This window comes from Carcharhinus amblyrhynchos, chromosome 14 (assembly GCF_965287045.1).
Source record: "Carcharhinus amblyrhynchos chromosome 14, sCarAmb.v2.hapA, whole genome shotgun sequence".
Lineage (NCBI taxonomy): Eukaryota > Metazoa > Chordata > Chondrichthyes > Carcharhiniformes > Carcharhinidae > Carcharhinus > Carcharhinus amblyrhynchos.
In genome coordinates this window covers 32,344,443-32,358,376 of record NC_137337.1, presented here as the reverse complement: position 1 = coordinate 32,358,376, position 13,934 = coordinate 32,344,443, and the positions used below count along the sequence as shown (strand labels likewise).

General features: G+C 39.9%; 1 protein-coding gene across 1 annotated transcript in view; it reads right to left on the bottom strand.

Annotated features, from left to right (window-relative positions):
* Nucleotides 1-13,934, bottom strand: part of aspg (asparaginase homolog (S. cerevisiae)) — a 160,409-nt gene that overhangs the window by 138,999 nt on the left and 7,476 nt on the right. Inside the window, exons 2-4 of the mRNA XM_080202112.1 lie at nucleotides 12,966-13,095; nucleotides 11,815-11,926; nucleotides 9,331-9,456 (exon numbers count right to left, since the gene is read on the bottom strand). Coding sequence (XP_080058238.1) covers nucleotides 9,331-9,456; nucleotides 11,815-11,926; nucleotides 12,966-13,095 — 368 coding nt within the window. The remainder of the gene's footprint in view (nucleotides 1-9,330; nucleotides 9,457-11,814; nucleotides 11,927-12,965; nucleotides 13,096-13,934) is intronic.

The window sequence follows — 13,934 nt, the reverse complement described above, 5'->3', positions numbered from 1 at the left end:
TCAACTTCTTTGTCAATCTTTGTTGACATTTAAACCTCTCCCAATCCTCTTCTCGCCCACTACTCTTAGCTACTCTAAATTCCTCCGCTTTTAATTTAGCACTTTCCTTCACCTCCTTCGTTATCCACGGCTTATTACCTCTCCTCCTACGGTCCTTTTTGACCATCGGAATAAGTTTCTGCTGAGCACCAAGAAAGATCTCCTTAAAGATCCTCCACTGCTCCTCAGCAGACCCTCCCTCCAACGCACTCCCCCAGTCAACATTCGCCAATTCTTCTCTCATCCTACCGTACTCCCCTCTATTCAAACAAAGGACGCATGTCCGGGAACCCACTTTCTCCTCTTCCATCTGCACCAGAAACTCCACCATACAATGATCACTATGAGTTTAGATTTTTAGTTGGTCAGGCCCATGTGCCTGACCAATGGGACTTGGAACTGAAGACAGAGGTCCAATGCACCTGCACAAGGAAAAACCTCAAAAAGGTGCAAAAACCTTGGGAGAAGCAAGAGACATGGAGAGACTGAACAAGGATAGGACAAAGTTAAAAATGGAAGTTCCCAGTAAGAGGAGACAAATAGGAGGCATGCCATGACATCAAGATTAGGAACCACTACTTGTGCCTGCAAAATACACATGCTCCTCTTCAGATGGAATTCCATCTGAAAACATTTTTTACAACTTCACCTAGATTGCTGAGGTACTTTTCCCCCAGTCATCTCTGTAATGGAGATGTGACAATGTTACTTGTCAAGAGAACAAAGAAAATTACAGCAGAGGGACTGCCCTTCAAACTTAGACCAACCATGCTGCCCAACTGAACTAAAACCCTCTACCCTTCTGGGAACCATATCCCTCTTCCCATCCTATTCATGTATGTGTCAAGATGCCCCCTTAAAAAGTCAGTATTGTTTCTGCTTCCACTACCTCCCCCAGCAATGGGTTCTGGGCACCCACCACCCTCAAAAAAAAATCTGCCTTGTACATCTTTAAACCTTGCCCCTCACACCTTAAACTTATGCCCCCTAACTACTGACTCTTCCACCCTGGGAAAAAGTTTGACTATCCAATCTGTCCATGCCCCTCAATCTTATAGACTTATCAGGTCACTGTCAGAGAGAATAAAGATTTCTCAACACCCCAGCAATTTCTTCCTTTGCCTCAGTATTCTGGAGTATCACCCATCAAGTTTGAGGACTTAGCTACTTTAATATTTCTCAACCCCAATATCACCTTTTTGATCTCAGCATGACTCAAACTATCTGCATACCTTTTCCCAGACTCATCCACCAGCTCCTGTTTGGCCACTACTGATGTCAAGTACAGAGTTATATGTCCTATAGTGATCAACCCACAGGGTCAACTCTTCAATGGGTTAATGAATTGAAACAACCATGGAATATTTTAAAAACCTGTTGGGCACAGAAGTGTGGGGACTGTAGGGTCTCAGAATCCCTCGAGTGCAGGCGGCCATTTGGCCCATCAGGTCTGCATCAACAAATCTGCACAAGCCCTATCCCCAAACCCACTTATTTACCCTGACACTATGGGGCAATTTACAATGGCCAAACGTAATGCACACATCTTTGGACTCTGGGAGGAAACCCATGCAGACACCAATAGAATGTGCAAACTCCACACAGGCAGCCACCTAGGCTGGAATTGAACCTTAGCACTACTGCCTCAGTGCCAAGAACTATCTGCTGTGCCTCCTCAATAGATGAACTTGAGATGGGGCCAAAGAGATCTACTCAGCTATCCAGGAGCATAGGCTTTAACCATTTCAAATGTCAATCATGGCTCAGCTAGTATTATCACACCTGAGTCAGAGTTGTGGGTGCCCCAGGACTTGAGCACAAATATCCAGGCTGATGCTTGAGTATTGAAGTAGAACTGCACTGTCAGGGTGCCACCTTTGAGACATTAAACCACAGTCCCACCTGCCCCCTCAGGTGGGCATAAGATTCTATGGCATTAATTTGAAGAACAGCAGGGGAGTTTTTAAACAAGTGTCTTGGCCAATATTTTATCTTTTAATTAACCTTTTAAGAAAAATGTTTCACTTATGCATGACAGTCCCACAATAGCAAAGTGGCTAAATTGAAACAGTAACTACATTGTTAGCTGTGAAGCACTTCTGGAAGGTGCTACATTTAAAAATGCAGAGCCTGCATTTAAGTATGTAACAACCCAAACAAAAGTAGAAAACTCAGCTCATTTGGCCCATCATGTCTCTGCCAGTCAGAGCTTTCCAGCCCAAGCCCACTTTCCAGCTCTTGCTCTGTAGCTCTGGAAGTTACAGCACATCAAGTACATTTCCAGATATTCTCTAAATGTGATATGGATTTTTACTTCTGCCTGAGTGTTCCAGGGACTCACCACCTTTTGGATGAAAAAATTCTCTCATCTTCCCTCGAACCCTCTGCCAGCTACCTTAAAATCTGAGATTTCCTGATTCTTGGCTCAAGAAATTCCTCATGCATACTTCAAGAGCACTGAATCTATGGAACTCTTTGCTGCAGAGGGCTGAGGTCAGGTCATTGAGTGCCTGTAAGACAGATGGATAGGTTCTTGATTAATAAGGGGGATCAGAGATTATGGGGATGAGAAAAATATCAGCCACGATTGGACGTCAGAGCAGACTTGATGGGTGAGTGGTCAAATTCTGCTCCTAATGTCTCACCTTAGTAATTTGTACAGTCTAAAATTTTATTTTGAATTGCATAAAGATTGAAAGCTGCTTTAAAAGATATAGAGAAGTTGCTGAACAGAGAATTAGAGATAATGAAACATGGCTATTTCAGTGTACTAATTGGAATATGGAAATGGAAATCCTGGTCAGACAAGATAAAAATACACCTTAAAAATGTTTTTTGCTGTTTAGGAGAACTACCTTCAGCCAGTTACAGTACTTGAAAGCACAACTAAAATTACTTTAGCTATAGTAAGCAAAGCACTTGAACGATGCCATGATTTTTCTCACAGGTGCTTAACATTCATGAAGGAACCCATGATGAAATTACCAGTTCATATCATAGAATCTGTACAGAACAGACCATCTGGCTCATTGAGTCTGCACTTAGAGTAACTTACCCAGGCCCGTTCCCCATAATCGCACATATTTACCCTGTTAATCTAACCTACGCATCTTGGGACACTAAGCAGCAGTTCAGCATGGCCAGTCATGTAGAATCTGATGAATTCAGATGTTTCGCATGTCTCCATTCCAGTCATGTGATTGCATGTGCAATCCAAGTCAATGCAACAGCACTTCCCCCAGTACAAGAAAGTGAATTCAGGATGGAGAGATTTTTACTCAAGATGGTCTCATGTTAGAGTGAGGACAGGACCTGACTTGTGTCCATTAAAGCAAACTGTGTCTTGCAGTGATGCGATACCATTTTTTAATTAGTGAATCTATAATGGTACCCCATCATGTTGTGCTGGTGTATGGTGGCAGAGAGGAGGGGAAGTTGTTCAGTGTGTTCTGAGCTTAATTAATTAATATTGCTGGAAGAGAACATGCTTACTCCAAAGCACCAGAGAGACATTTAACCAGCCTGTGTTTAAACAGCAAAGTTAAAAATACCAGTGTTTGCATGTGGTGGGGAGAGGAAGGACTTCAACAAGTAAGAGGAATTCAGTGGTTCAATGTGTTCTGAGTTTCGTCAATTATCATTGCTGAAAGAAAAGCGTATGCCACTAAGGCACCAGGGAGACAGTCAACTAGCCTATGTTTGAACAGCAACACTAAAAATACCTCTGAAAAACAAGTTTGGGAAAATAAAATCCATTTATCTTCCAAGTTAAATATTTAGAGTTCACATGGACTTAGTATAAAATTTTGAAAAACCCATTATGCTCTCATGGTAAAGCTGTTAAGCATTTTTGGGGATCTTAATTATTTGAGACAAATTTTGCCAGTTAGGCATTGAGCTTTTAAATGCTAATCAAACTAGAACTGTGTATATTATTACAAAATCACATCACTTTGCAAGCACTCAAGTTCAAAATATACACTCAAGGTTCTTAAATACAAGAAGTTAGAAATCCAACAAAATGGTTGAGTGTTTCAAACCACACAGCCTTGTTTTGGTGTATCACTACTGCCAAAAATGACAAAAACCACCAAAGCCCAAGACTGTCAATGCTGTGCACCTGATGCCTACTTTTGATCTGGAACATCTTCATAACATTTTATTGCATATTCTCAGCTTTGAGGGACAACAACATAAAGAATTACAAGGCTTCTCAATTAAAGTCTATGCAGAAAAATGAATTCTTGCAGTACTTAATCCCCTAAACAAGGAACCAAACATGCCATGAACTTATTTCATTCATTCTATTCTGCAGGATACATTTGCTAATACTACATTGGATGCTACTTGGCATAACACCCATTTTTATAAAACATTAGTCTGACTTATGAAAAAGGCCACGCAAGATTTGATTTGTATAGAGATTTCAACTGCCAAAGTGGGTAACATGCCTGAAAAATCACGTAAACTTCTAATCAAATTTCACCAAGGGCCTAAAAAGGATGTATGGATTAGGTTGATAGGACACTAAGGAGCAACTCAGCATGGCCAAAGGTGTGTCGGTTAGATAGATTAGCAGGCTAAATGTGGGGTTATGGGGAAAGGGCCTGGTTAAGTGCAGACTCAATGGGCCAAATGGCCATCGTTCTATGATATGACCAGAATGATGAGCTAATAAAGTATATTGATAAAGAAGCAAACCAATGAAGTTGGTCAATACATTCCTTCTAAAGACAGATACTTGATGTTGGAAGCAAGAACTGTATTAAAATAAAATCAGTATGTTGCTGTGAGAAACATAGCTGACCAACAGTATGTCATTTCCTTCAAACTGCTCACTACATTGCTGCAAGGAGGATTTCCACTCCTGGAAAGCTCTGGCAGAGCAGCTGTATCTCCAGAAATTCTATGCCAACGATTTCAGATGGAAGTACATCCCACTTGAGGCCTCAAGTGCTTTAGTTCAAAAAAGCCTTCCTAATTACATTGCCCAGTCAACTCAAAGCTCCAGACAGACATCAAATGACAGCTTCAATTATTTTATTAACACCATAAGGATTTCGCCCAGAATGCCCTCAAGCCTTCTCCCTTTCACACAAAAGCATCCACACTTTAAAGCTGCTGAGAAGGGAAGGATTCAATTCCTTTGATTGCCAACAAGAATGACCATTCACAAAGCATGTCAAAAGTTATAACAAAAAGAAAGTGCTGAGCAATGGAATTAAAACAATGTAATGCAGTAGTGTTTAAACTATCTGCTGTTTGCTTACATAGCTACAGCTATTACATGCTTTGATTTATTTGCACAAAGTGGAGAATGAAAGCTTATATTCCAGGAACTAGTCAAAAAGCCCTGTTCAATAGTTCCTCAAACTTAAGTATTTTATGTCTACAGGGGCAGCATGGTGTTAGTAGTTAGCACTATGAACCTGGGTTTGAATCCAGCCTTAGAACACTTGTGCAATTTGTATGTTCTGTCTTTGTGGGTTTCTTCCCACAGTCCAAAGATGTGCAGGTTTGTTGAATTGGAGAATTTAGCATGGCCAGTGTGCCCAAACAGGTGCTAGAGTGTGGCAACTAGGAGTTTGTAACTTCATTGCGGTGTGAGTGCAAGTTTGTGACTGAAAAAAAAACTTTTCATTCCCTTGGTGCTTTGTCAAAATCATTTGACATTTGCCAAGTTTACTGAGGAAAAAGTATAGGAGAATTAAAGCCATGGACAACACTAAGGAGAAGGGAAAACTGCAATGTCTGAAGATGGCTAAATCATGTGGACCTGATGGACTATACCCCAGGATTCTAAATGAGATAGCTGAGGAAATTGAAGGCATTAGTGGTCTCAGTAATCACTGGAGGCAGGGAGGATGCAGAGGACTGGAAAGTAGCTAAGAAGGGAGAGAGAGGCAACAGACCAGCCAGTTAGCCTGACATCGGTCATTGGCAAGATTTCAGAGTCCATTAAAGATGAGATTGCAGTGTATTTGGAAATGCATGATAAAGTCTTCAGAACTTTGTTGAAGGGAGTTCATGTCTAACAAATCTGTTAAAGTTCTTTGAGGAGGTAACAAGGAAGTTAGATAAAGAAGAACCATGAACGCAATCTATTTAGATTTCCGGAAGGCCTTTGACAAGGTGCCACATAGGAAACTGTTAATAGAGCCCATGGTGTTAAGGGTAAGATCCTGGCATGGATAGAGGATTGGCTGATTGGCAAAAGGCAGATAAAGAGTTCTTTTTCAGGATGGCAGCTGGTGACTAGTGGTGTGCCTCGTATCAGTGCTGGGATCACAACTTTTTACAATATACATTAATGATTTGGAGGAAGGAACTGAGGACACTGTTGCTAAGTTTGCAGATGATACAAAGATATGTAGAAGGACAGGTAGTATTGAACAAGTAGGAGGGCTGCAGAAGAACTTGGACACGTTAGGAGAATGGGCAAAGTAGTGGCAGATGGAATACAATGTGGAAAAGTGAGAGGTTATGCACTGGAAGGAGGAATGGAGGCATAGACTATTTTCTAAATGGGGAAGTGCTTAGGAAATCAGAAACAAAAAGGGACTTGGGAGTCATTGTTCAAGATTCTCTTAAGGTTGACATACCAGTTGAGTCAGCAGTTAGAAAGGCAAATGCAATGTTAGCATTCATGTCATGAGGGCTAGAATGCAAGAGCAGAGACATACTTCTGAAGCTGTACAAGGCTCTGGTAAGACCCCATTTGGAGTAGAGAGCAGTTTTTGGCCCCATATCTAAGGGAGGATGAGCTGGCCTTGGAAAGAGTCCAGTGGAGGTTCACAAGAATGATCCCAGGAATGAAGAACTTGTCATATGAGGAATAGTTGAGGACTTGGTCTGTATTTGGAGATTAGAAGGACAGAGGGGTCTTATTGAAACTTATGGGACATTGAGAGGCCTGGATAGAGTGGACGTGAAGATGTTTCCACTAGTAGGAAAAACTAGAACCAGAGGACACAACCTCAGGCTAAAGGGACAATCCTTTACAACAGAGATGAGAGAGGATTTCTTCAGCCAGAGAGTGGTGAATCTGTGGAATTCTTTGCCACAGAAGGCTATGGAGGTCAGATCATTGATCTGTTTAAGACAGAGATAGATAGGTTCTTGACTAATAGGGGGATCAGAGGTTTGGGGAAAAGGCAGGAGAATGGGGATGAGAAAAATATCAGCCATGATTGAATGGTGGAGCAGACTCAATGAGCCAAGTGGCCTAATTCTGCTCCCATGTCTTATGGTCTTACATCAGGATTTTAAAGAAAGGCAAGAAAATACATGGTATTTCTTCAACGCAAAGGAATAGAAAAGAGTATGCTAATGTGAAACCCATGCAGTATGAATCAGTTGTTTAAATTCATGTTTACCTAAAAATGTTATGGTGCCCAATTTATACTTGGTTGTCAACTTTGACTTGAGAGCTACATTGATAAAAAGCAATGACCTTCCTCCCTACCCCTTTGAATTTTTAGTGTCTCAAGGGCCATGGTGTTTCTCACATTTGGTTAGCCAGTTTAAAACTGGATGAACTGCCATTTGATGAATGGTGCCAGTAGATAGGCAAAATTATAGACATAAAATCTGTGGGAAGCTAGGGAACAATAGAATCAAACAAAACATCTTGATGTACATTGTTTTGACAAATATGAACGTTCCTAATATCAAACTCATTCAAATTGGTTTCAGAAGATAGGTAATTGGCCATTTACAGACAGAATTCTAATCTGTCAGGAACATAAGAATTTAGATAGTCTCCTTCAGCTTAAGGTAACCCAATTTCATGTTGCAAGCTTGGAGATTGAATTCCAGCTAAATATAATGTTGCTGCTCAGTTAGATTCAAATTTCTGGCATGCTAACCACCACTTCCACCAGCTCAAACAATGGTGAAATGTGCCCTCAAGTGAAGTTCAAACAAAAAACCTCCAAGTACAAAAAGTTTCAGGTTGCAGCAAGTACAGACAGTTTCTTGACTGAAAGACATCAAATATATATTTGGTGTGAACACTTGTACTAAAATATATACCTCAAGACCATTAACAGATGGGAGGTCTGTAAGTTGATATGAACCTTCTCATTGTAGCACACGTATTTTGAAAAAGTAGCTGTTACAATTATGACTTCTGTAATTAAACCAATATCAGTAATTAACTTTAATGTTTGAGTGGTTTGACATGCATTGTAAAAATTTAGCAAGACCACCCTGTCCAAGCAATTAACAAAATGTGAAATTGCTAACAATTATAAACAGCTTTTCTTGTCCAGTTGTCACAGATAAAGGTTTGTCACTATTGCCAAGAGGGCATCTGAATTTAGCCAGAAACCAAGCAGACATCAGATTAGCCTGAGACCAGGCTCATAATGCAAGATAGTAGACTATTGCTATGAAATTGATTAAGTTGTTGACTAAAGCTTTAAATGAAGTGAAACATAGGAAATGGTCTTTTCCCATTCTGGTGGATCAATGATTGGTCAAGCCCAGGGATATGAAATCTTGAATACCTCTTGACCCTTCCTGCTGCACCCATTCCCAACCCAACAGTTGGCCTGAAAGATTGGCTATAATAAGTTTGGAAAGACCCAATAGGATATTGTAAGAGTACGCAAGTAAATGGACAACTGAACAGATACGTGGAAGAGAATGAGTAACACAGCAGACTGGGAGCTTAGTGTAGGGTGTCACAAGGTTGAGGCATTTAACTAATTAAAACACAACTGCTCAGACCCAGAGCAACTGAGTTACACAGGTAACCACAATGTAGAAACAGATGGCAGGAGCAATAAGAAACAGTTGATGGGCAGAGCCAAGAACAGTAATTAAACAGGGTGGAAGTGGGTCCAGAGGTGTGAATGCTCAAAAACTGCTGTCTGAAAGAAAAACAAGATTGAGAAATGTTGTACAAGCTAAGCTTGCACTGTTTAAAAAGGGGTGACTTAGTTGAAACAAAAAGATCCAGAATGGTTTTGACACAGTATGTATCCTCCTGAGAATCTAGAACTAGGGGTCACTGCTTTAAAAACAAAGGATCACCAAGCAAGGATGAAAAGCAATATTTACTCAGAAGGTCATGATTCCTTGACACTCTCCTCAAAAGAGTTAAAGCAGTCTTCAAATATTTGAATTAGAGCCAGATATATTCTTGATTAGCAAGAAGTTGCATGTGGGAACATGGACTTAAGGTTATAATCGGGTCAGCTTTGATGGAGCAGGTTAAAGGGGCTGAGTGGCCTGTCCTTGCTGCTAATTCAGGACAGTGGATAATGTCTTTGTTTAAAAGCTTACCTGAGAGCCAGTCAGGATAATGGGTTTTCCTTGGTTCTCACACATGAAAGAAAGGGCTGAAGCTGTATAAGCCATTGTATCTGTGCCATGAAGGATCACAAAGCCACTGTACTGTTGGTAGTTAGTCTGTGGAAATAACAGAACAGGGAAAGAAAAAGCTTAGAGGGCAGCAGGTTTACCTAAATAGATTCCTTGTAGGCAGGAAACAAAAAAACAGGCTGATTTATTAGGAATACAACCAAAGTCAAATTGTATTCTGCAATGAATAAATCACATTTTTATTTTCTATGTATACCAGGCACTTCAAGCAGTAATATCACTGATTTGATCATTGAGGCCTAGGGTGCCACAAGCATCTTAAGTAATATGACACATTTTGGCCCTGAAATCTGGGGTAGTGACCGTAACAAACCATGCTGATGTTCTTTGCAAGGGCACCACACCATTGAGACATCAGTTGATGGTAGTGTACAGTTTTACTTTGGAATGGTGTGAGGAGTCATGTGAAATCTCCTGAGAATAAATGCCCGTAGTGTAACACTTAACCTATATTAAATACATATGAATAGGACAATGCTATAAGATAAAAAGGTAAACACAGGAACAGTTTGTTCTAGAAATTGCCCTTTGTTCCAAACTATATTTGATAGCTGAACTCTGCAAGACTTCCCATTCCAAATAAAATCGACCTTAAACAAATCCAAGTCAAATCCAGCTTAGAGTTACCACACAATACCAGGAGGGCAATTTGTTTTAGCTTGGTTCGATGACAATACTTAAACTACCTTTATAAAGGGTTCTGCACCAGCTTGACTGCAAAGACTTAAGTGGCCTCAGATGCTGCCTGTTTCTGCAGGAGTTGGCAATTATACCTTGGTTCTCTTTGATTCTGTCTAGTATATATTGGACAGTCTGTTTCTCACATCCCTTGACTCCACACAAATTCTCTCCATGTTTGTGGCGTTTCCTCTGGGTGCCCGAGTTTCCTCCCACAGTCAAAGATGTACTGGCTAGGTGCATTGCCCATGCTAAATTCTCCCTCAGTGTACACAAACAGGCACCAGTGGGGAGATGAGGATTTTGCCAGAACCACCTCAAATGAAAGCCATGGTAAACTGACCTCCTGTGGACAGGGATCAAACTTAATTCACAAATGGGTTCTAGATCAAAGCCCCAACTCCTAGATGCTCCATTTGATGGCCAGATGCCCATCAACTGCAATCTGAGAAATGATTTGACGCTGCAAGTCAGTGCTTTCACAAACCTTACACCTTTCCACTTAATTACACTATGTAAAGGAAAGATGGAGCTTCCATGTAAAAGGCCCAGGACTTGTCTTATATTGAGGCCTTGCCTCACTTCCAATTCTGTTAGTGTATGAATGTGTTCCACTGGGCATACTATACAAGGGATGTGGATATTCAGAGCTAGACTGTTTTCTCAGTTCAAAATGTAATCTCAAAACAGTTTAAATAATAAGCGTTAAGCTTATTACAACATCCTTTTATCTCGTTGAAATGTAAGAGATGAAAGGATGTTGTAATAAGCTTAGCGTTATTAGTTGTGTAATGCTTTTACTGAATAAAAAGTTTATTTGTTCTTGCTACATTTTTAAACTGTTTTGAGATTACATTTTGATCTCAACGGTTTAAAAATGTAGCAAGACCAAATAAACTATTTATTCCGTAAAAGCATTATTTGGTCATTACACAGCTAATAACGCTAAGCTTATTACAACATTCTTTTACTTTTGGATCAATAAAACAACTCATCTGCAATTTGGTTATTACACCAAAATTAGCTCATCAATTGAGACCTGTGAAGTTGCTTGTATTAATTTTTGCTTTGGCTATTATTGACCACTGTACTTCTTGATCCCAAAACTTTCATTGCAGTATGTTAATTTGACATTTGGAATAGAATATTCAAGGTAAAAACAAAACGGAATATCAAAAACCAAAGACAAAGTGCTGGAAAATCTCAGCAGGTCTGGCAGCATCTGTAGGGAAAGAAAAGAACTGATGTTAAGTCCAGATGACCCTTTGTCAATCCAGTGACTTTCCAAAACATTGATTCATGTTTTAATCATCAGGGCACAAAATTGCTTCCGGTTGGCGGTAGGTTCCTTTTGGGATTGATTACCTTTGTACTGCAACATACATTTTGGGGCTATTAGAACTCCTGGTACCAAAAACACATGCCTCCCTTTATGAGTCATGGAACCAAAAGCATCAAGAATTCCCACGATAGTTTGAGAACACTACCCATGATCATCCCTCAAAGTGTCTTCAAATGACCTGAGGGATGTGACTGGAAGACAAACAGCACCAACTAGTAGAACTGGGTTCTGTCGAAAATTCCTGTTCAATAGTGGGACATCTGCCTGAAATGACCTCCTCCAAAACTAGGAATTACAGGCTTTTATCATTTTGCTGATCTTCAAAATCCCCTAACCCAAGATGCTTGATCCAAGTCCCAGCTTACCTCTATATCAACTGCAATTTTAGCCCAGTCATCGGTGCTCATATTACATGAGTCCAGCAGGGGTGAATACTCAATTACTGAGTATACAATTCTTTTATTTGACCTACATTGACTGTAAACAGAATAAAAAGCAAGATTTATATTTCTAACATTAAAAGCTACTCAATGGTAAGTCATTAACTAAACTTTACTCATGTCTATCAGAAGCAACATCTTATTGTTGACAGTATGTAATACCCAATCGGTGCACCCAGATCTGGTGCACTCCCCTTACCAATTTTAGGGATCTGTTGCCCTTAAATAGCAGTCATTTGTGAATATTGATTAAATATTCAACTGTGTCAATAGTATTAATTAGTATGTTAATTCTATTGACATGCTATTTGCAAATGGGATAACTCCTCATATCAAAAACAGTAATCACACTAAATTCATGCACTTCATGTGGACAGGATCAATTGTTTTGTTCAAGCCCCTTTGGCTTTTTTTAAATATATAAACACCAAAACAAGGCAACTACTGGGTAACTTAATCACATCATCTCACTTTCAAGCACCTTGTGTTCAAAGTATTTACTGAGGAGGAAGATTGCAGACTATGTCCCTTTTGATGTTAGTGGAGCGAGTTGTATAGAAAGACAGCTTCAATGTAAATCATTATGTATGTAATTAATGCAATTATATATAATGTGGAAAATATCCATCAAGAGAATTTTTTGCCATGCTTTGTGCATCAGTAAAATTAGCTGCAGCTATGCTGAAATGAGAAATAAATATTGCAAGTTGTGTTTTTGGAAGTGTGGAGGAAAATTAATGACCAAAATAATTTCTTGTTTCACTTTTGATAATTAAATGAAATATTGCATCCATTTCCAGGACCCAATTCCAAATGTAGTCCTCAATACTGCTTCAAATGTCAACCTGGTTTATTGATTCAAGTCCTGGTGTAGAGTAAACACAGCACCTTCTAATTAGGAAGCAAAAGTGGAAAAGACAAGCCAGGCCAAGTACAATATCTGTACCACATTGCCCATAATGAGTTAGATCAGAGCAGAACTCCTGTTGTTTGCAATCTGTTTTTTTTAAAAAATCATGCATTTCAAGTTTAGTATTTTTGGGGTTTGACAGCAAACAGGAAAAATAATTACTTACGGAAGAACCAAAGTATTTTCTGGTGAATCACAAAAGTCATAGAGTTTTGTGTGTTGAGCATAATCTTCATCATGCAGGCCTGGCATTTTGCGAAGGGCTTTCACAAGGGCATTTGCTTGTGGTGCAAGTACTAAAGACAAAGAAAACAAAGCAAACATATTTGGTCAAACTTGCTTCCTTTACCAAGTAATTATCCTAGGCATCATTGTACATTTGTTACTTCTCTGTTTATGCATCAATGCACAGAGTTTTGGACCTTTCATTTGAGATTCCATGAAATTTAATCAAGTACTAATGAGGAACAAATCATGTAATTTCCAAGTAGTTTACTACTCAAATAGTCTTAAAATCCAGAAAGCAAAATTTCCTTAAGGGCATGTTGCCAGGTGGGGACCATGTTTATTTCTGCATCTGCCCTGATTATGTCCACATCTGTATGGTTCATAGCTATTCCATTTCCAAGTGAACAGAGATCCTCGTGTGGGCAGTTAATTCTCACTTGATGGCCTCCTGCCACTGCTGTTATTCAACCAGTGATCAAGGGACCAGGTAATGGGAAGATGTGGTTTGCTGAGAGCCAGTCTGCCCTCCACTAGACTGTGATTCCCTCCCAGTGACTGTGTTTTTACAATCAGATCATGAGGCCAGACGGGATATTTCTGGTTATCTACATTGTGGCACTAATGGCAACCTGAATTGTTGTAGCTGCTGCCAGCATGCACACGAAAGGCCCAAGTTCTTCACTTATTCTAAAGTTTTAGTGCACATGTTGGCAGCAACTACAACCAACCTGGCACTAGTGGCAACTTATGTAGATATAAACATTATCACCAATTGACACCAAGGACAATTTAGCATGGTCAGCCTAACCCACTGTGGGAGGAAACTCATGCATACATGGAGGAAAATGTGCAAACTCCAAACACCTGAGGCCAGAATTGTTGAGAGGCAGTCGTGCCAACCACTATC